This window comes from Panicum virgatum, chromosome 5K (assembly GCF_016808335.1).
Source record: "Panicum virgatum strain AP13 chromosome 5K, P.virgatum_v5, whole genome shotgun sequence".
NCBI classification, from domain to species: Eukaryota; Viridiplantae; Streptophyta; class Magnoliopsida; order Poales; family Poaceae; genus Panicum; species Panicum virgatum.
In genome coordinates, this window is record NC_053140.1 from 61,535,228 (window position 1) to 61,554,117 (window position 18,890).

At 41.3% G+C, this 18,890-nt stretch overlaps 3 protein-coding genes across 3 annotated transcripts; all 3 read left to right on the top strand.

Annotated features, from left to right (window-relative positions):
- Positions 1-74: 74 nt before the first annotated feature.
- On the top strand, positions 75-5,311 carry LOC120709305 (chlorophyll synthase, chloroplastic-like). Its single transcript, XM_039994904.1, has 16 exons — positions 75-111; positions 554-764; positions 851-901; positions 1,021-1,109; positions 1,649-1,736; positions 1,968-2,053; positions 2,161-2,247; positions 3,006-3,071; positions 3,149-3,232; positions 3,336-3,397; positions 3,510-3,585; positions 3,668-3,730; positions 3,807-3,888; positions 4,379-4,455; positions 4,746-4,793; positions 4,910-5,311. Exons 2-16 carry the CDS (start codon positions 647-649, stop codon positions 4,970-4,972), a joined length of 1,140 nt encoding a protein of 379 aa, XP_039850838.1. The 5' UTR covers positions 75-111; positions 554-646; the 3' UTR covers positions 4,973-5,311.
- Positions 5,312-6,183: 872 nt separating this feature from the next.
- Positions 6,184-12,402, top strand: LOC120709307 (DNA mismatch repair protein MLH1-like). Its single transcript, XM_039994908.1, has 16 exons — positions 6,184-6,485; positions 6,971-7,143; positions 7,236-7,308; positions 7,394-7,528; positions 7,608-7,818; positions 7,951-8,099; positions 8,220-8,318; positions 8,774-8,846; positions 9,026-9,158; positions 9,452-9,546; positions 9,623-9,731; positions 10,122-10,281; positions 10,426-10,587; positions 10,857-11,022; positions 11,324-11,472; positions 12,040-12,402. Exons 1-16 carry the CDS (start codon positions 6,252-6,254, stop codon positions 12,082-12,084), a joined length of 2,166 nt encoding a protein of 721 aa, XP_039850842.1. The 5' UTR covers positions 6,184-6,251; the 3' UTR covers positions 12,085-12,402.
- A 284-nt stretch (positions 12,403-12,686) lies between these two features.
- On the top strand, positions 12,687-17,197 carry LOC120709310 (serine/arginine-rich splicing factor SR45-like). Its single transcript, XM_039994911.1, has 12 exons — positions 12,687-12,978; positions 13,804-13,914; positions 14,385-14,473; positions 14,970-15,016; positions 15,095-15,175; positions 15,267-15,429; positions 15,571-15,814; positions 15,894-15,962; positions 16,261-16,383; positions 16,472-16,544; positions 16,676-16,713; positions 16,797-17,197. Exons 1-12 carry the CDS (start codon positions 12,800-12,802, stop codon positions 16,864-16,866), a joined length of 1,287 nt encoding a protein of 428 aa, XP_039850845.1. The 5' UTR covers positions 12,687-12,799; the 3' UTR covers positions 16,867-17,197.
- Positions 17,198-18,890: the final 1,693 nt, after the last annotated feature.

Genomic DNA, 18,890 nt, shown 5'->3' on the forward strand with positions numbered 1-18,890 from the left:
ATAGCATAGTCTTGCTCATGCACATAAAGGAATACTCCTAAAAGTCTACTCCGGAATACTGTAGAATCTGAATCCTGTCCACTGGCCACCCGTGAGCTCGACTCCACTGAGGCGTTCTCCAACGCCTCCCCCCAAACCCCCTCCCCCTTGTGTGGGGGGAGCTTTAGAGGGGAGGGTGCCTCCAACGGCACCCCCTAAAGCTCCCCCTACGTAGGGGTGGAGTTGAATCTCCCCCCACATATAGGGGAGATTACAACTCCCTCTCTACTCTAATCACGTCATTTGTTTATGATAAAAAATTTATTTGAATTTCGTAACTTGATAACAATATGTATTATAGTAGTACAAATACAGTACTATTTTTTTCAGAATTTAAAAATGATAAATAAATAGTTAAAGAGTGAGGTATAGTGTATAGGGGAATGGATATGAGGGGAATGGTTGGAGATAAGGAGTTATAGGGGGAGGTATTTTTTGGAGGGAGATAGTAAAATATAGTAAATAGTACGTTTGGGGGGAGTTGGATTGGGGGAATGGTTGGAGAAAGCCCGAGCAGTGAGCAGCACACAGCACAGCAGCAGCAGCCGCAGGCGTTATCGGCTATCCTCCTCCCTTCACTCCTCCTGCGACCCAAGCCAGCCTCCCCATGGCTGCCGCCCACCTCCTCGCCGCCTCCGCCTCGTCCTCCTCCACCGCCGCCTTCCGCCCCCCTCTCCGCCTCCGCTCCCCGACGCACACTCCTCATCTCCGCCTTAACCGCACTGGTATCTCTCCTCTCTCTTTCTCTCCAGGCCGCTTACACAATACTGCACAGCAAAGTTTGACCCATCCCCTGACGCTCCATTCGCAGGGAGGCGCCCCTTCCCGGTGGTCCGCGCGGCCGAGACCGACGCTAAAGACGGTGAGCACTTGTACGCGCGCCCGTTTTTGTCGAATCGGCACTGTTGTTCGATCCTTTTTCCACGCGTCTCCCGTTGCCTCTGCTGATGCTTGGTTGCTTTGCTGGGTTCCTCTGCGCAGCGAAGCCCAAGGCGCCGGAGAAGGCGCCGGCGGCGGGCGGGTCCAGCTTCAACCAGCTGCTCGGCATCAAGGGCGCCAAGCAGGAGACCGTGCGTCCTCACCGCTTGCTTCCTCCCTCCTGTTATTCTCCGTGCATTGGATTTGGATATACGTATGTTACAATGGGTGCCTTTGCTTGGATTGTGTGGCTAATTGGGACTCAGCACAATGCGTAGAGCTACACATGTTACAGCGTTTTCCATCTCATGATCCCAACACACTAGTCTATGAACATGCCACTTTTTTTTTGTTTGTTTGTTTGGCTGAATTAATTGCTTCACATGCTTTGCGCTATGCCTGGTAAGTGGTATCTTTCTGTACTTAGTCAGGCATCTTATGCAGTGGAAATGTTGAGTAATAATGAATCTTGTAACATAATGTTCATCAGATGGCACCTTTATTTATTTTTTTAAAAAAAAAGAGTTCAAGAGAAAGAGAAAACCTTGAGTATAATTTTTTGGACATTTGTAATTTTAAATGCTTATAGTCTTTAGAAGTTAATATTGTGCACACCAATTCAGCCATTTGGAACATATGACTGGAAACAATGTAATATTCATCCGTGTCCTCTTTCACATGGTGTGAACAGGACATTTGGAAGATACGTCTTCAACTTACTAAACCAGTTACATGGCCTCCGCTTGTCTGGGGAGTTCTCTGTGGAGCAGCTGCCTCTGGTATGCTTTGGTGCCCATCTATACTTTGTTTTAATATGTTCTTTCACTTCATAAAAATAATCCACCAGGTGAATTTTGGCAAATATATTTTTGCTGTGTAGGTACATCAAGCATTGCATCATTGTTACATTGCCCACCTCCCAAATGACTTGTTACTTTTCCTAACACTGTTCCTGTTGTTGTATGACTTTTATGCTTATGTTCTTTCACCCCTTAATCTATCGTGTTCAGGAAATTTCCATTGGACGGTTGAAGATGTTGCAAAATCTATTGTCTGCATGATAATGTCTGGCCCATGCCTTACAGGATACACGCAGGTTTACTTCTAGATTATCTGTGTTGGCTTTTATTTATAACCTCAATGCTTCTGCATAGGAGACTGTTTCTACTAATAAGTATGCTAGCCAAACATTCTTGATTGTAGACAATTAACGACTGGTATGATCGAGACATTGATGCAATTAACGAGCCTTATCGCCCTATTCCATCAGGTGCTATATCAGAAAATGAGGTATGCCTGTATTTCAGAGAAAGGGATCTCTTTGTTTTTGGCATATGTAATTACATATATGTTTAGTTTCATCAACTGTCAACTAGCTTGTAGGTATATGTGTTCTAACTTGTCATTTTAGGGAATGCTAGCTAATTAATCCACAAAACAAAAACCATTCATATACCCTTATTGCTTTTGATCTTTTGCATCAATGCACCATTCGTTCCTTCCTTCCTTTCCTGAAACTTTGGAAAAGTATGATGCCACTCAAAATATTGTAATGGTTTATAAATTTTTTTATCCACCCTTGCGGATACTTCTGTTGTGAACTAATATTTTTGTTTAAAAGGCGAGCATGCCAATTTTGAAACTCAATCTCTTGTGCCTTGTATAAAGCAGACTCTAGAGAACGATGATTCATCTTTTTTCCAAAACATGAAATCTACATAGATTTCTAAATTATCTGTTCGTTTTTGCTTTGCATTTAATCTTTGATTCATTTAGAGTGGTATTCTTTTATCATTACATCCATTATCACCAAGTGCTATTGCTATCTGCAAATCTCCTCTTTCAAATTGTCGTTAATATCTGGGTGACTCTATTTTCCCTTGTGATGCATCATGCATGTAATGCCATTTACTGCTGTATAAAATTTGAGATGAAACTGAACCATGATGATAATGATCTTTTGATATCTTTTACAAGGGTTTTGCCAGCTCCGACTGGCCAAGTAGTCATGTTATGGCTGTCTTACTGATGACAATGATTCTCTTCAGGTAATTACTCAGATCTGGGTGCTATTGTTAGCTGGGCTTGGACTGGGTGCTTTGTTAGACGTGTGGGTAAGTGCTTAGAAACTGCTTCTGTGCACTAACATGTTGACTGTCACCAAATTATCTCATGGTCTGCTTCATTTCAGGCAGGGCACGATTTTCCTATTGTTTTTTATCTTGCTGTGGGTGGTTCCTTACTATCCTACATATATTCAGCACCACCTCTCAAGGTACTTGTGTTTCTTCTTTACACCGATTCTGCTTTTTGAAAAATAGTTTCTTGGGACTCAATATTCCTTTTGATTGAAACAAAACTTTATCATAAATTTTCAGCTCAAGCAGAATGGATGGATTGGGAACTTTGCTCTGGGTGCGAGTTACATTAGCTTGCCCTGGTAGGATCAACATCATCTATGCCCTCTTCATATCGAGTAAACAGTGTTGGCTCCGGTGTTACAGTTATTATTTCAACATCTTTTGTAAAAGGTATAAATTATTTTTTTGCAGGTGGGCTGGTCAGGCGTTGTTCGGAACTCTTACTCCTGATATCGTTGTTCTGACAACTTTGTACAGCATAGCAGGGGTATTTCTTCTACATTTCCTGTTACTTTTCTTTTGATCATTCAGACCTGTCATGATGATTGACTGTTTTCTTGATCACACAGCTAGGGATTGCTATTGTAAACGACTTTAAGAGCATCGAGGGGGATAGAGCTCTGGGGCTTCAGGTTATTCTCCTTTCTGAATAAAATGTTTTCATTGTTTAAGCGCTTCTCCATACCAGTGTACCTTTTTCTTTTTTAGTCACTTCCTGTTGCTTTTGGGATGGAAACTGCAAAATGGATATGCGTTGGAGCAATTGACATCACTCAATTATCTGTTGCAGGTTAGGCAGAAATTTTATCTATTGCTCGCTCCTTTTCTTTTCATATAAATTACCTTCAAGGATTACTGTTTTAGCTTCAGTTGTTTAACATATTCAGATTGTCATGTGGTCCATGGCTCCTTGCTGCTGTTAAGCATAGCATAATAATCTCTGCATTTGTCATGATAATGCATCGGATTTTAAGCATCCTGTTTATTGATGGAGCCTTAAAAGGAACTTTGGAGTGCAGTTGCTTTGAACACAAGATGTGCTTAGTGAAAATTTTGTTCTGCTTAACTTTAGAAAACTTCACATGACAGCAGACTATAAATTAAGTTTAACAGAGTTATTTATAGCTTCTTTCTTGAGTATTCGAATGAAGTGAGTGTTTCCACTTGTTGCCACATTCTACCAGTACAAAATAGGAGGCACCACAAGAGATATGCTTGATTTATCATCTATGCTGAATTTCTGTAAGAGTTTGTTTTAACATAGAAGTTACACTTTCCAGGCTACCTGTTGAGCACTGGCAAGCTATATTATGCCCTGGTGCTGCTTGGACTGACAATTCCTCAGGTGGTCTTCCAGGTAGCTGACCATTCCAGATGTTTTCTTGTTTCAATTTTTGCTCTTTTCCATGCATGTTATTAAGTTCGAAGCTTAACTATGAGGAGTAGCTTTATCTTTAAGGCTGGCAAAAAACTGCATTTTGAGTTATATTGATTATCTATGCTAAGTAAGTGATGGCAAAAACATCTTCAGTCCACGATACATAACTAAAGAACAATCAGCCCCGAATAGTGAGCGGTGAGCAGCAAGCGGTCTGCTTAATTAACATCGTTCTGTGCATTCTAATCTGCCTTACTTTGTTGGAGCAGTTCCAGTACTTCCTGAAGGACCCTGTTAAGTACGATGTCAAATATCAGGTGCGCTCCATTTGGTTGTCCCACTCTTTACATGCTCCAGCCTTTCCCGTTGTGTATCCATGAGCAACAAGAACTGTCAGACGCTTATCACGACAATGTTACTTTGCTGAATGCAGGCAAGCGCGCAGCCGTTCTTTGTACTGGGCCTGCTGGTGACGGCTCTGGCAACCAGCCACTGAATACTGATGAAAACATCCAACCTAGACTTATGCTCGTTCGTATTCAGGTGTGATGAGATAAGGTTTCAGCGTCCGTGTAGGTCACATTGTGTAAGTGTAAGCTCCTTGTGAGCAGGGCGGGGTCGGGAAAAAAGAAAAATCAATTTTGTGAAGTTCAGGTGATGCAGCAGCCACGCAGGTGATAGAAGGAAAGATTAGCGATATTCTCTGCTGTTGTAGTAGGTTCAGTAGATACACGTTAACTGAGACGCTTAAGACTATTGTGCAATTGTCCGCGGCTCAACCGCCTGCAGTTCTGCAATGCTTTCAATGAACAGTTTTGCGATGAAATCCAGCATAGCTAGCGTTTGGAGCATCCCGGTGTTGCTGTGTGGTCAAACTCAACCAAGAACATAAAGTAAAATGGGTACCAGATAACGGACCATAAAGTTAACATTTGGTAACTAATTTAAGATTTGTACCGCTGAAATCTCATCTCTGTCTCTATATATTTCTAAAGCAAGCAATGATTTTACGGTCCATCAATTAGAATTCTAATCGGAATCTAAATAAATTAATCGGAATCCGAACAAATCAATCTGAATCTCAATTAAAACCTAGACAATCAATACCCGTGCGGTTACGGCACGGCTTATACACAGAGTGAAAGAGTATAAAATTGACGGTCTCACTTATACACCTTATACACAGAGTGAAAGAGTATAAAATTGACGGTCTCGCTTTATACACAGAGTGAAAGAGTATAAAATTGACGGTCTCCTATATATATAGATTTAGGTAAAATTTATATTACCTGTAGCAACGCATAGGAATAAAATTCATTTTATTCCACAACTACTATTCTCTAGCTTAAGGGGCCGTTTAGTTTCCAAAAATTTTCACCTCCCCTTTAAACACATGTATGAAGAACTAAATATAATTAAATAACAAAACTAATTACACAGTTTGGATGTACACGACGAGACGAATCTTTTAAGCCTAATTAGTACATGATTAGCCATAAGTGCTACAGTAACCCCACATGTGCTAATGCTGCGGTCAAAGACCTCAAAAGATTCGTCTCGTGGTTTCCAAGTGAGTTTTGAAATTATTTTTTTAATTAGTATCCGAAAATTCCTCCCGATATCTGGTCAAACACACGACGAGACATCCAAATTTTTTTTGCCTTTGTAACTAAACGGCCCTTAAATACATTGCGCGCGAACTCCAAAGACCAAGCCCTCCGCCGTCCCCATTTTCTCAGCAGCCTGCACTCAGTCCCCACTCCCCACGCGCGGGCATGGACGTCGATGACCCGTCGCCGCGCGTCGGCGCGGACCCTCCCCGCATCCGGCGGCTGGAGGAATCGGTGGTGAACCGCATCGCGGCCGGGGAGGTGATTCAGCGGCCGTCGTCGGCGGTGAAGGAGCTCGTCGAGAACAGCCTCGACGCCGGCGCCTCCACCGTCTCCGTAACCGTCAAGGACGGAGGACTCAAGCTCATACAGGTCTCCGACGATGGCCACGGCATCCGGGTATGCCCTCTAAACCCTAAACCCACCCCCATCTCCTGTCGAATGGTTAGTGTGGTGGACTATGTATGGGCCTTTCGTTGCTACTGTTGCTAATGGTGCCCCCATTCTGTGGAATCGACGAATTGCCGAGCATTGAACGGGGAAGGATTAGGAAATTTTGGTTCTGTGCTTTGATAAATTGAAAATGTATTTGTTTTCCACCAAAGTCCATTTCTCTATCGATGAAATAAGCACGCAATTAGTGTCACCGGAACAAAATGTGACGGCCTATTTTGTCTCTATTTAGCATTTCATGACTGCAAATTCTAATAAATTACGAGGACATAATTTTGGATGCTATATGTTGTACTGTATGGAACTACAGGTTAGGTTTGTTGCATTTCGTGGGGCCTGCTCCCTATTATAATATAAGATCAGTACATTAATTTATCCTTATGGGTCCACTGAAGAAATTTTTGTATAACTAACTTATTTTCCTCTCTTAGTTTGAGGATTTGCCAATTTTGTGCGAAAGGCATACTACCTCAAAGTTATCAGCATATGAGGATTTACAGACAATAAAGTCTATGGGGTTCAGAGGGGAGGCCTTGGCCAGTATGACTTATGTCGGCCATGTTACTGTGACAACGATAACAGAGGGGCAACTTCATGGCTACCGGTTAGTTCATGAACAGTTCAAAAATTTCATGATTCTGCTGCATTCTATTATTTGTTGTTGATAACTTTTGTCATGCCCCCTCCCCCTGTCAGTGTTTCTTATAAAGATGGTGTAATGGAGAATGAGCCAAAACCCTGTGCTGCAGTTAAAGGAACTCAAGTCATGGTTAGTTCGCATGAAGTACTATTTCTTATCTGTTTAATATTGTTGGATATGCTTTGTAATTTTGATAAAACATAATTTTCTTCAGGTCGAGAATTTATTTTACAATATGGTAGCTCGTAGGAAAACATTGCAGAACTCCAATGATGACTACCCCAAGATTGTGGACTTCATTAGTCGGTTTGCAGTCCATCACATCAATGTGAACTTCTCTTGCAGAAAGGTAAAATATCCCTATATTTTTCCTTTTATATCATCAGCCATCAGATTGAATACGGCCTCATTTACTTCTTCTGTCACAGCATGGAGCCAATAGAGCAGATGTGCATAGTGCGAGCACATCTTCTAGGCTGGATGCTATAAGGAATGTCTATGGGGCTTCTGTCGTTCGTGATCTGATGGAAATAGAGGTTTCAGATGAGAATGCTGGAGATGCAGTCTTCAAGATGGATGGCTACATATCAAATGCAAATTATGTGGCAAAGAAGATCACGATGATCCTTTTCATAAATGGTAGAAATATGCGAGAATAGCACTAATGATTTTTTTTTTGACAGATATACTATTCATCAATAAACTAGATTTGAAATTTTTTCTGCAATCTGGGGATCTTTGTCATTTACGTGTCTTCATATCACTCCTCAGACAGGCTTGTAGACTGCACTTCTCTAAAAAGAGCTATTGAATTTGTGTACTCTGCAACATTACCTCAAGCATCCAAACCCTTCATATACATGTCCATCAATCTTCCACCAGAACACATCGATGTCAATATACACCCAACCAAGAAAGAGGTGCATTTTGAAACATCCTTCTAAGATTTGTTCTGCTTCTGGTGTTCAATTAGTTTTTCTTCCAGTTTTTCTTGTTAGATAACAAATGGTTGAATACTTTTGTGAATCTTTGGCTTTCAGGTTAGCCTCTTGAATCAAGAGCGTATTATTGAAATTATTAAAAATACTATTGAGGAAAAGCTGAGGAGTTCTAATACCACAAGGATATTCCAAACTCAGGTGATTAATTGGCTAATTAGCAATCTTATATCTTCATTGATGTTTACCTGTACTATTTATACCCATATTGTATGTGTATTGTTAAGGTTGATATTATGTGGTGCTTTTGGGCGATAACCCATCGAGATTACCATATTATCTATTTGATGGTTTTTGATTCCATACTCGGGCACCATTGTTCATAGATGTTTTCTTGGAAACATGATTTGCCACCATGCAACTCTTGCCTATAAACACAAGTGTAGAACTTGATTCAAGCCTCCCTCTTTATCTGATATTTCGTTTCTTATGGCATATGATTTGGTGATAGTCAATGACTCAATGGTGTTCATTTTCTGTTATTTTTATAACAGCGTTTCTTATACTTGAAACATGGCATGATGTATTTGCATATGTAGTTGAGCCCTAATGTGAATTTTCTGACCAGTGTTGATCCTGTTCCATATACGTTTCAGGCAGTAAACCCCTCAGCACTTACTCACGCTAACATGCAGAAGGAAAAGGGTACTGAGGTCAAAATGTCCTCTGGTATGTAGGATGTCGACGAACAGTTATATTGGATCATATCTCTTTTAAGCTTAGATACCCTATGCTTCCATGGCACATTATTTAATTATTTATTGCTATTTGCTACCAAATTAGTAGTATCTGAAACCTTTATACCTCCATCCAGCAAATCATCTCACTGTAACCATCTTGTACCGCAGGAATGAAGTCTCAAAAAATTCCTGTTAGCCAAATGGTCAGAACTGATCCACGTGATCCATCAGGAAGGTTGCACACTTACTGGCACGGGCAATCTTCAAATCATGAAAAGAAATCTGACCTTGTTTCTGTAAGGTATGGTCCTAATTAGCAAGCTGGCAACCATCTAACATCCTTGTTAGGTTTTCTGCCACATTTGAATTTGATATTGTATTTGTTTCATTGAGTCCCCCTCATATGCACCGCTACTTTTTTGTTTATAAAGCACCTATACTAGTCCTTTCATCATGTGAGGAATTTTTTGTTTACATGCTGTTGCTTGTTTCGGTGGAAGTTCTTTTTCTTATTTCTACATTGGTTACTAATTCAAGCAATCCGATTTTTGAAGTTCTACATTGATTTTTTCAATGTTTATGTGGTTCAACTAGGAATGTTGTAAGATCAAGAAGAAACCCAAAAGATGCTTGTGATTTATCCAGTCGGCATGAGCTTCTTACAGAAGTAGATTCCAACTGCCATCCTGGTGAGCTCATTTAGCCTTTGATGACTGAAAGGAGTGCCTCTATTATTCTCAAATGACGTTTTATCTATTGCTGCAGGTCTGTTAAGCATTGTTAAGAATTGCACATATGTTGGACTGGCTGACGAAGTTTTCGCTTTGATACAGCACAATACTCGCTTATACCTTGTCAATGTTGTAAATGTTAGGTAAAGTCTACTGAATTACTGTATCTCTCATCCTTTCCACCTATGACTAGAGTCCTATCCGAGCCAAAAAAAAAACCTTCAATTTGTGAATTGAATCATAGAAGGTACCGGAAACCCAATTCCACTGTACCCATAAGATGATAGCCTGATAACGTGCATGCATGGCTACATTAAGTTGTTCAGGGCTTCAGACTGCAATGCCAGACCATCATAAAATTGCTTGCCCATGCATGTAACATCCATCTGCAAGGTTCTCAGGAAAAAAAAACAGCTGCAAGCTTGCAACTACTTCCACCACTTCAAAATATTGGATTGATATTGTTTATTTATTTCTTGGGACATTTTGGCATTTGCTTTCATGTGATATGTTTATTGTTCAATTCGGTGCAGTAAAGAACTCATGTACCAGCAAGCACTCTGCCGTTTTGGAAACTTCAATGCTATACAGCTTAGTGAACCAGCTCCTCTACGGGAGCTGCTACTGATGGCACTGAAGGATGATGTACTAATGGGTGATGAAAATGATGAGGAGAAACTGGAAATTGCAGAAGTAAGTTGTTTCCTGACTGGCTCAATTCTTTGTTAATGTAGTAGGTGTCTAGATGATGTTTGTATTTCTTAATTCTTTTATTGCAGTTAAGTCCACCTTCTTGTTACATAGCTCCTGTGACGAACATAATATATTTCTTTGCAGGTAAACTCCGAGATACTGAAAGAAAATGCCGAGATGATTAATGAGTACTTTTCAATCCATATTGATAAAGATGGAAACCTGACTAGGCTTCCAGTTGTACTTGATCAGTACACTCCAGATACGGATCGTCTCCCAGAATTTTTGTTGAACATGGGGAATGATGTAGGTCTCTCTTATTAAGTCATCAAGTTCATTATATATGCTAATTTAAAGTCAAGCATGGCATCAGACTATGCACTACCAGTTGAGATGGCAAGTAATACATGCAAAGCTGTTTGAGCGTTTCAAATCTGAACATAACTTTTCTTAAAAGAAAAAACTTATTTGGCAGTTTGAGCCCTAATATGTGTTGCTTCTTTACTTTTTTTTTAAGCTGCAGTTCTCCTAGTTCTGGCCAATCCTGATTTTTAGCAATTACAATCTTGCAATAGGTTACTTGGGATGATGAGAAAGAGTGCTTCAGGACGGCTGCTGCTGCAATTGGGAACTTTTACGCTCTCCATCCTCCCATCCTACCAAATCCATCTGGAAGTGGCATTCAGTTGTACAAGAAAAATAAAGATTGCATGGCAAGTGGTGAACATGTTGATAATACAGGTGATCTTATTGGATATTGGTACTCTGCGACAATTACTCATTTACATGCTATTGGTGCTAGGACATAATCAAGTTCTGCCAAGGTTTACATGTATTATCGAGATTATTGATCCTGGACTTCGTCCCAGTTGACAACTCTGAAACCACTTAGATAACATGAGACAGAATTTAATGGCACACAAAAATTTCCGTGATATATGCTGCTAGGCTACATCTTCCATAGGCTCATTTGTAGCACTATATGCATGTCTTTTCATCAATATTAATTGCTATTGATGCTAAAAAAGAAATTGCACCACAGATGAAGATGATATTGATCAAGAACTACTTGCGGAAGCAGAAACAGCATGGTCCCAACGTGAGTGGATCATTCAACATGTCTTGTTTCCATCCATGCGACTTTTCCTAAAGCCTCCAAAGTCAATGGCAACAGATGGAACATTTGTTCAGGTTTGTTCTTGTGTTTCAAGCTTTTGGGATTCTATAGAGACCATTATATATGGGCAGACTCTTGATGCTGAACTTTTGTCTGTGGATGGTATAATTGCCGCACATAGTTCCTTGGTATTTCTCACCAGCTTTGCATTGAATTGTTTAACAATTGGTAATACGGTCTCTAATTTAAAAATTCATGTACATTGACAAGTGTCTCCAGAGTCCAGATTGATGCATACTTCTGAAATTGAGAGCACTATCCCATCTTCTAACTGTTGCAATGTCTTGGCACAATCTTGAGGCATCGTGGAGTGTCAAAACAGCGCATGTACAAGTGGTTTTGCATTTTCTTGAAATTGCCAATAGCAGTAAATTATTTTGGACATATCACATTGTAATCTTTTAACCCTGGTCACCAATGGGTTAACATTGTTTTGAGTAGAGTAACTTATTCTCTGTCAATAGGTAGCCAGAGGCTTTGAAATGAATTTTAGTGTTACCACTTGTGTAGGGTTTGCCTTTGCTGATTATAACATCAGTGTTGTAATATTTTTCTGTGTTGTTTCTAAACTTTGTATGCAGGTTGCTTCTCTGGAGAAGCTTTACAAGATTTTTGAGAGATGTTAGCTCACGCAAGTCACAACTTACAAAGAAGGCAAAGCAACACCCTGATGAAATATTTTGTGCTGTATATATTTGGTACTTATAGTGTCGTAAATGTTTGAGTAGTGGACAAACTGACTTATTGAATGGAAGTGTGTACCGTGAGCAAACTTCGCGTGTACTGTCAGTTGCACGGTCCTCTTGTTGGGTGCCTCAATTTTGCCTGACGTTCTCATGTGTTGGCACCTTGTTGAAATTATCAGCGCGATAAGAGCCGTCTCTATTGGTGTATCGCAGTACGGGCCTGAGTGCAAATAAAATATCTCTTTGTTTCCTGTTTCATTTCTTTTCTCCGTATGATGCAAGTCGTCACTTGTGCACGTGCCATAAACTTTATCGCCTCTATTTTTAAATTTTCATTCAAAAACACATATTTTCATTTATTTCTACGAAATTCGCCTGTTCTTTTACCCCCATCATCCATCGCATAAACCCCAAGACGAGAGAGAACACAGCTTGTCCAGAGAGTCTCCGAGACTAGGGCTCTGCAGGTGGGGCCGACGAGCAGTCCTACCAATCGCACCCGTCCACCACGTAGGCCATAAACTCTCACCTCACCTCATCTCTACCCCAAGCCCCCAACCCCGCCGGATTCCTCCTCCGGACCCGCTCACAAAACCCTAGCCCAACACCGCAACCCCGCGCCCGGCAGCCGCCGCCGCCGCCGCCGCCGGGGACGATGGCGAAGCCTCGGCGCGGCCGCTCCGCCTCGCGCTCCTCCTCGGGCTCCTCCTCCCGCTCCCCGTCCCGCTCCGTCTCCTCCGGCTCCGTCTCGTCCCGCTCCCGGTCGCGCTCCCGCTCCTTCTCGTCGTCCTCCTCCCAGTCCCGGAGCCGCTCCCCTCCCCCACCTAAGCGCAGGTGAGGCCCCACCTCCACGATATGGATCCACTTATTTTAGGCTATGCGCACTCTACTGGATTTTGGTTGCCTCTTGTTCAGTGTTTTCGGGGCGGGGTTAGCGAGATACTTCGTTCATTCTGAACTGATGCTGTTTCAGCTTTTTTTTCCCTTCCAACTTATTGTTTCAAGTGTCACTTCATCAAAAGAATGAAACCCTAGAGCTTTCCGCACCTGCATCCTAACGCTTGGGGTGGCTGCAACTGTAGTATTTAGTACAAGGCTGCTTGATTCAGATCTCTGTCTCTATGGCGTTCCTTTGAGTTCACTACAGTTAGTCCTTGTGGCACTCAGCAGTATGGATGCGGTCATTCAGTACCAAAATTTGGTAATAGATGTACCTATCATTAGCAAATTCATTTTCTAATTATGCTCGTGATAGGCTGGAAACTTAAGTTAGATATTTGACTCTGCATTCAGAATTCAGATGGACACCTTTTGTTTGTTCAAATTCCTTGCTCTGGATTTTTTGTTTATCTTTCCGTTTTGCTGTTTTGTAGTGGCGGAGGCCTGTGGTAGCCTGCATTTGCTACTGAAATCAGCTTTATGATCTGTTTATTGAATTCATTCTGCCTCATGCTTTTGGTTCTTCCTGTTGCCGCGCTTTCTATTGTTGACACAGCCTTGCTATTTAACGTTTTACTTGTATATAAATTTACCTAGTTACACTACGCCCATTCTGCTTTTGTGAACATAGTTATTTGGTATTTTTCTCATGAAATAATGTTTCTATCTGATTCTCTCTAACTGGAGTGCATTTACTTATGGATACTCGTGTCTGCCCAGCTCATCGGGAGCACGGAAAGGTCAATCACCTTCATCACCTCCTAAAAAAGGTTCACCCTCAAAGAAAGTCCGTTCACCATCACCACCGCCTAAAACGGCTTCACCCCCTAGGTATAAGCTTGCATAGTAACTGAATATATTTTTTTCCTTCAATTTCTTACTGCTATGTTGATAATTATATATTTAAGATTTTTGTTTCACTTGCTCGTTGTTAATAACATTTTTATTTTTGACGAAGTAAATGTAGTTTTTAAATTGGGATGCTGCTACTGCAGTAACAATACAAAACTTGTTCAAAACTCCTGTTATATTGGACGTCTCAACTCATGTTACGTAGCAATTGCAATAGTAGAGTCTGATACATTTTCTTTTGAAGCTATGATGTCGCTACTTGTTCGTAAGTTCTTTTCATGTAAATAACCTGCTTTTGGGCGTTTACTGCTTGTTTCCTATGTCCAAAGATTTTGTATATTTTGCAGGCTATGTTAACCTTGCATTGTTTTTTGCTCACTTTTTCTGTCTCTACCTCTACATCTAACTCTTGCACCCAAGATCATTGAAAAAATAATTATTGATTTCAGGAAAGCATCTCCTCCTGCTGAGTCTGCTGTTCTCTGCATTGATCATCTCTCAAGGAATGTTAATGAGGCTCACTTGAAAGAGATTTTTGGTGAGCTTACTTACATGCACTTTATTCTCTTGGAAATTCAGTGTTAGGATTTTAGTTATATTGAACTATGACTCAGACACTGAAACTACATTTATGTTTGCATTTGTATGAATTTGCCTTGTGCTATTGTTACCTGAATGAGCTCTTAGTGTTTAGTGACTCTGTTGATGGTGTGCATGTTTGTAGTATTCAAACTGAAAATTATGCTTTGGAGCCTATGTTTATATCTTCAGCAGTTCAGCTACCATGCTTTCTTGTGATGTCCCCATGTTAGGTTAGCTATTTGATAACCACGCTGATCTTCCCACTGGTAGTCAGGGGATTTTTCCTGTTGCTATAGTAATGGCCCAGAATAAATCTTTGTTGATTCTAGTAGTATTATACTTTGTTATGCCTGATATGACGCGCATTTAACAAACTGTTACATCCAAAATTGGATATAAAGGTTGCCAAATGAACCCATAAAATATCCTGGACTAATTATCTGTATTTTTAGGAAACTTTGGCGAAGTGGTGAATGTGGAGCTATCAATGGACCGATTGGTAAGTGGATGTTTTGCTATCTTCTGAAAATTTGTACCTGGCGCTGTCCTCTTAACACCTATTATTTGTTTTTCTTAGGTCAATCTTCCTCGTGGGTATGGATATGTTGAATTCAAGAAGAGAGCTGATGCTGAGAAAGCTCTTCTTTACATGGATGGTGTATGTATTCTACCCTATGCTTATGCTTTGTCTTTTTTTTTTATCGGTTGACAAGTAAATGCCCAACAAGTTCTACTAAAAATCTGTTCAGGGTCAAATTGATGGAAATGTTGTTAAGTTGAGATTCACTCTGCAACCACGCCAAAGGGCTGCATCACCTACGAAGGTTCCTCCCCCTCCAAAAAGAGATGCTCCTCCAAATGACAAAGGTGCTAGCAGTGCTGAAAAGGATGCCCAGCAGCGTCCTAGGGAATGTAAGTTTCTGAAGCTTTGTAACTATAATCACAATTTCTTATTGTTTTGTTGTTAATTCTGCACCTAGCAAGGTTTTCTTTTCTTCTGAAGGTGCATGTTTCAGTTCAATGATGGTTTAATTGTTTACATACATCTTGCAGCATCTCCACGAAAGAAGCCTGCTTCACCTCCACGGAAACGATCTCCTCCAAATCGAAGGGTCGAGTCACCCAGGCGCCCACCTGGCCCCCCATCACCTAGGCGTCGTCCTGATTCTCCACCAATTCGTCGCCGACCAGATCCTTCTCCTGTCAGGCGTGGTGACACACCTCCACGCCGGAGACCACTATCTCCACTTAGGAGGCGTTCTCCTTCTCCACCACGAAGGCATAGGTCACCAATGCGGTAATCAATGCTTAAATTTATTCTATATAAATCTAAGGTATTGCGACTGGAATTGCTAACACTATTTTTACAACAACAGTCCTTCACCTAGGAGGGGTCGTGGTAGCCCATCACCACGCAGGCGCTCCCCTGGGCCTCTTAGGCGACGGTGAGTCTTTTTGAGCCTGTCTCTAATAATCGTTTGTGTGCAGTGCTATGCAATACGATAGCATTTCCTCCCTGGTGTGCTAATGTATCAAATATTCTCCATTATATGTTTCCGAGCTTTAGATCACTTGTACCTATCTCATGTTTATACTGACATGTGATTGGTTTCTCGAGCTATTTGCACCGTTACCTGCTTGTTTTTTTGTATCTTGGGTTCTGTTGATTTTTTTTGGTCCTCCCCTTATTGTGCAAGCTTAGACATTTTTCTCATTCTTTTCCTTTTTTCCCTGTCTTTCTAGATCACCACCTCCAAGGCGGTTGAGGAGCCCACCAAGGAGGCCACCGCCTCCACGTCGTTATAGTCGTTCTCCTCCTCCTCGCCGTCCCATTCGATCCCGCTCTAGATCGATTTCTCCAAGAAGGTAGTGGATCTGAAGCCCAAATCTTCCAGTGGAGGTTGTACCTCTTTTACATTGTAACAGTTGTGAAGTTTTGTTTATATTAATGCAGGGGTCGAGGACCTCCATTGAGGCGCGGCAGATCAGACTCATCATATTCTCGATCACCTAGTCCACCAAGAAAGGTGAGTTCTACAGCTGCTCCGGTGTTTGTAGCCTCAGGAAATAATGCTGAATTATTGTTTCTGTTGCTGGTCATGCTATTGTAATACTATTTATTAATAAGCGGTTAATGCGAACGCCTTTTCTTGTATAGGGGCCAAGAAGGGTATCAAGGAGCCGCAGCCCTAGAAGGTGACATAAACATACAATTTTGCTGGTGTTCAGCATATGTCAAGAATATTCTGTTACTGAAAATATCTTGTCTTGTCATGCAGACCTCCTAGAGGAAGAAGCATCTCTAGTGACAGCCGAAGCAGCAGCTCACCTTCCCCTAGACGCAGGTAGAATGAACTCGTGGCATTGTGTTTCTGGCAGGTAAAACCATTTATCCCTTCACTCTATCTTGTATCGTTTCCTTGTGGTTGTGACTTGCTGTGAGCTCAAGTGTTGGATCGGGGAGATGATAAGAGAACCATACGGCAATACTTGGATGGATCTGCTTAACATGCTCGGTGGACTCTCTTGCTTGTGATATGTACTCAAGACGATTATCTGCTATGCTTGCTTATGTACTTGATGCGTGTACTGAAGTATTTTGAACTTCTGAACTTGTTTCCGCTCAGAAGTCTGGATCAAAAAGTTTGGTGCTACTTCGTGTCAAGTGCTTTTGAACTTCTGTTTGATGTGTGATATGCCTGTAGTGCCAATTGCTCCATATTCGTTCCTGTTTACAAGCTTTGCACATGTTATTCTATCCGTGCAACGTTCCCAAGTCTCAACGAATGACACAAGTTAGTGGCGATCCGAAGGTGGTCTTGACTCTTGGTTTTAAAAGACTGTTTGGAACTGATTCTTGGCGTGGAATGCGCCAACTCGTCGACGGCACCTCTACCCTCCCAGCTTCCGAAGACCCTGGGCCTGTTTGGCACGGCTTCACCGGCTCTGGCTCGTCTACTGTAGCGGCACTGTAGCACGGAGCCGGTGAAGCCACCCTCCCGCAGCTTCAGCGGCTTCACTCCTCCGGCAGGGCAAAGCTGCTTCGGCTTCACTCCGTGCTACAGTGCCGCGGTACTGTAGCACGGAGCCGGAGCCGTCCGCGTGAAACCCTCCCAAAGGCCCCTGTCTGAAACGGATTCTTTGCGTTGAATGGGTTTAGAATTCCAGGAAGGAAACACCGTCAAAGCTGTCAGGACGGATGTTAGGGTGTGTTTGGATATAAAAACTTTTTCAGCTCTACGGTAACTTCAAAGTTTGATCACTAATTAGGAGTATTAAATGAGGATAGCTCACAAAATTTATTCTACAACCCACAAGTGCAATTGCGAGATGAATCATAATTAGACAATGTTGTGCTACGGTAAACATCCAATGACAGATTAATTAGGCTTAATGGATTTGTTTTGTTATTTTCTATCCATCTGTGTAATTAGTTTTATAATTAGATTATGTTTAGTCCTAATCTTTGGTTAAAAATTGCTAAAGTATCCAAACACACCCTAAGTTTTCCGGGAGACATCAAACCAGAGGCAGCCCACTGCTGCGTTAACAACACACTTTTATTTAGGACTACTATATAAGGAGCAGCTGCGTTAACACACTATTAGGAGGCAAATGTTACGAGTAACAATTGTGATTGATAGTCAAATAATCACACAAGGTGGAATAATTTTTTATTGCGGAATAATTTTTGTACTGAAATAATTGAAAAAGTGTTCCATAATAAAAAAATATTTTAATAATAAAAAATTTGTTCAAGCAGTGAAACACTAAGGTGGACTGCTGTGACAGGTCTACTTTAGGACTAAGACCCTATCTCCGTCACATAGGAGCATGGATAATGAATTTCGCCGGTAGCCGGCTGAGACCTGCCAGGTCAGGGCGGACTCCAGTAGCATTTATTGTGCACAGTGAGAGGAATGAGTGATTTCGCCGGCTGCCAGTGGGCGTTTGGCCAGCCGCCCGCACACTCTCTCTCCTGCTCTCTCTCTCTCCATACATGTAGGATCCCAGCTGGCGCCGATCATTATACTTGCTCTAAAAAATCTTTCTATTTAAGAGTATTAAATAAAATATATTTATAAATTTCTTTTGACAGATAAGTGATAATTCGCGAGACGAATCTAATGAGTCTAATTAATTCATGATTTGCTATAGTGATGTTACAATAATCATTCTTTAATTATGAATTAATATACCTCATTAGATTCGTCTCAGAGTGTAGCCTCAGGGTTGTGTAATTATTTTATAATTAGACTTTATCTAATACTTCAAAATAGTAAAATTCTCTTCAACGTGACAGGAACTAAAATTTAGGCCTGGATCCAAACAACTCCTAATATATCACTGCTTTTTCAGGTCTACTTCAAGAC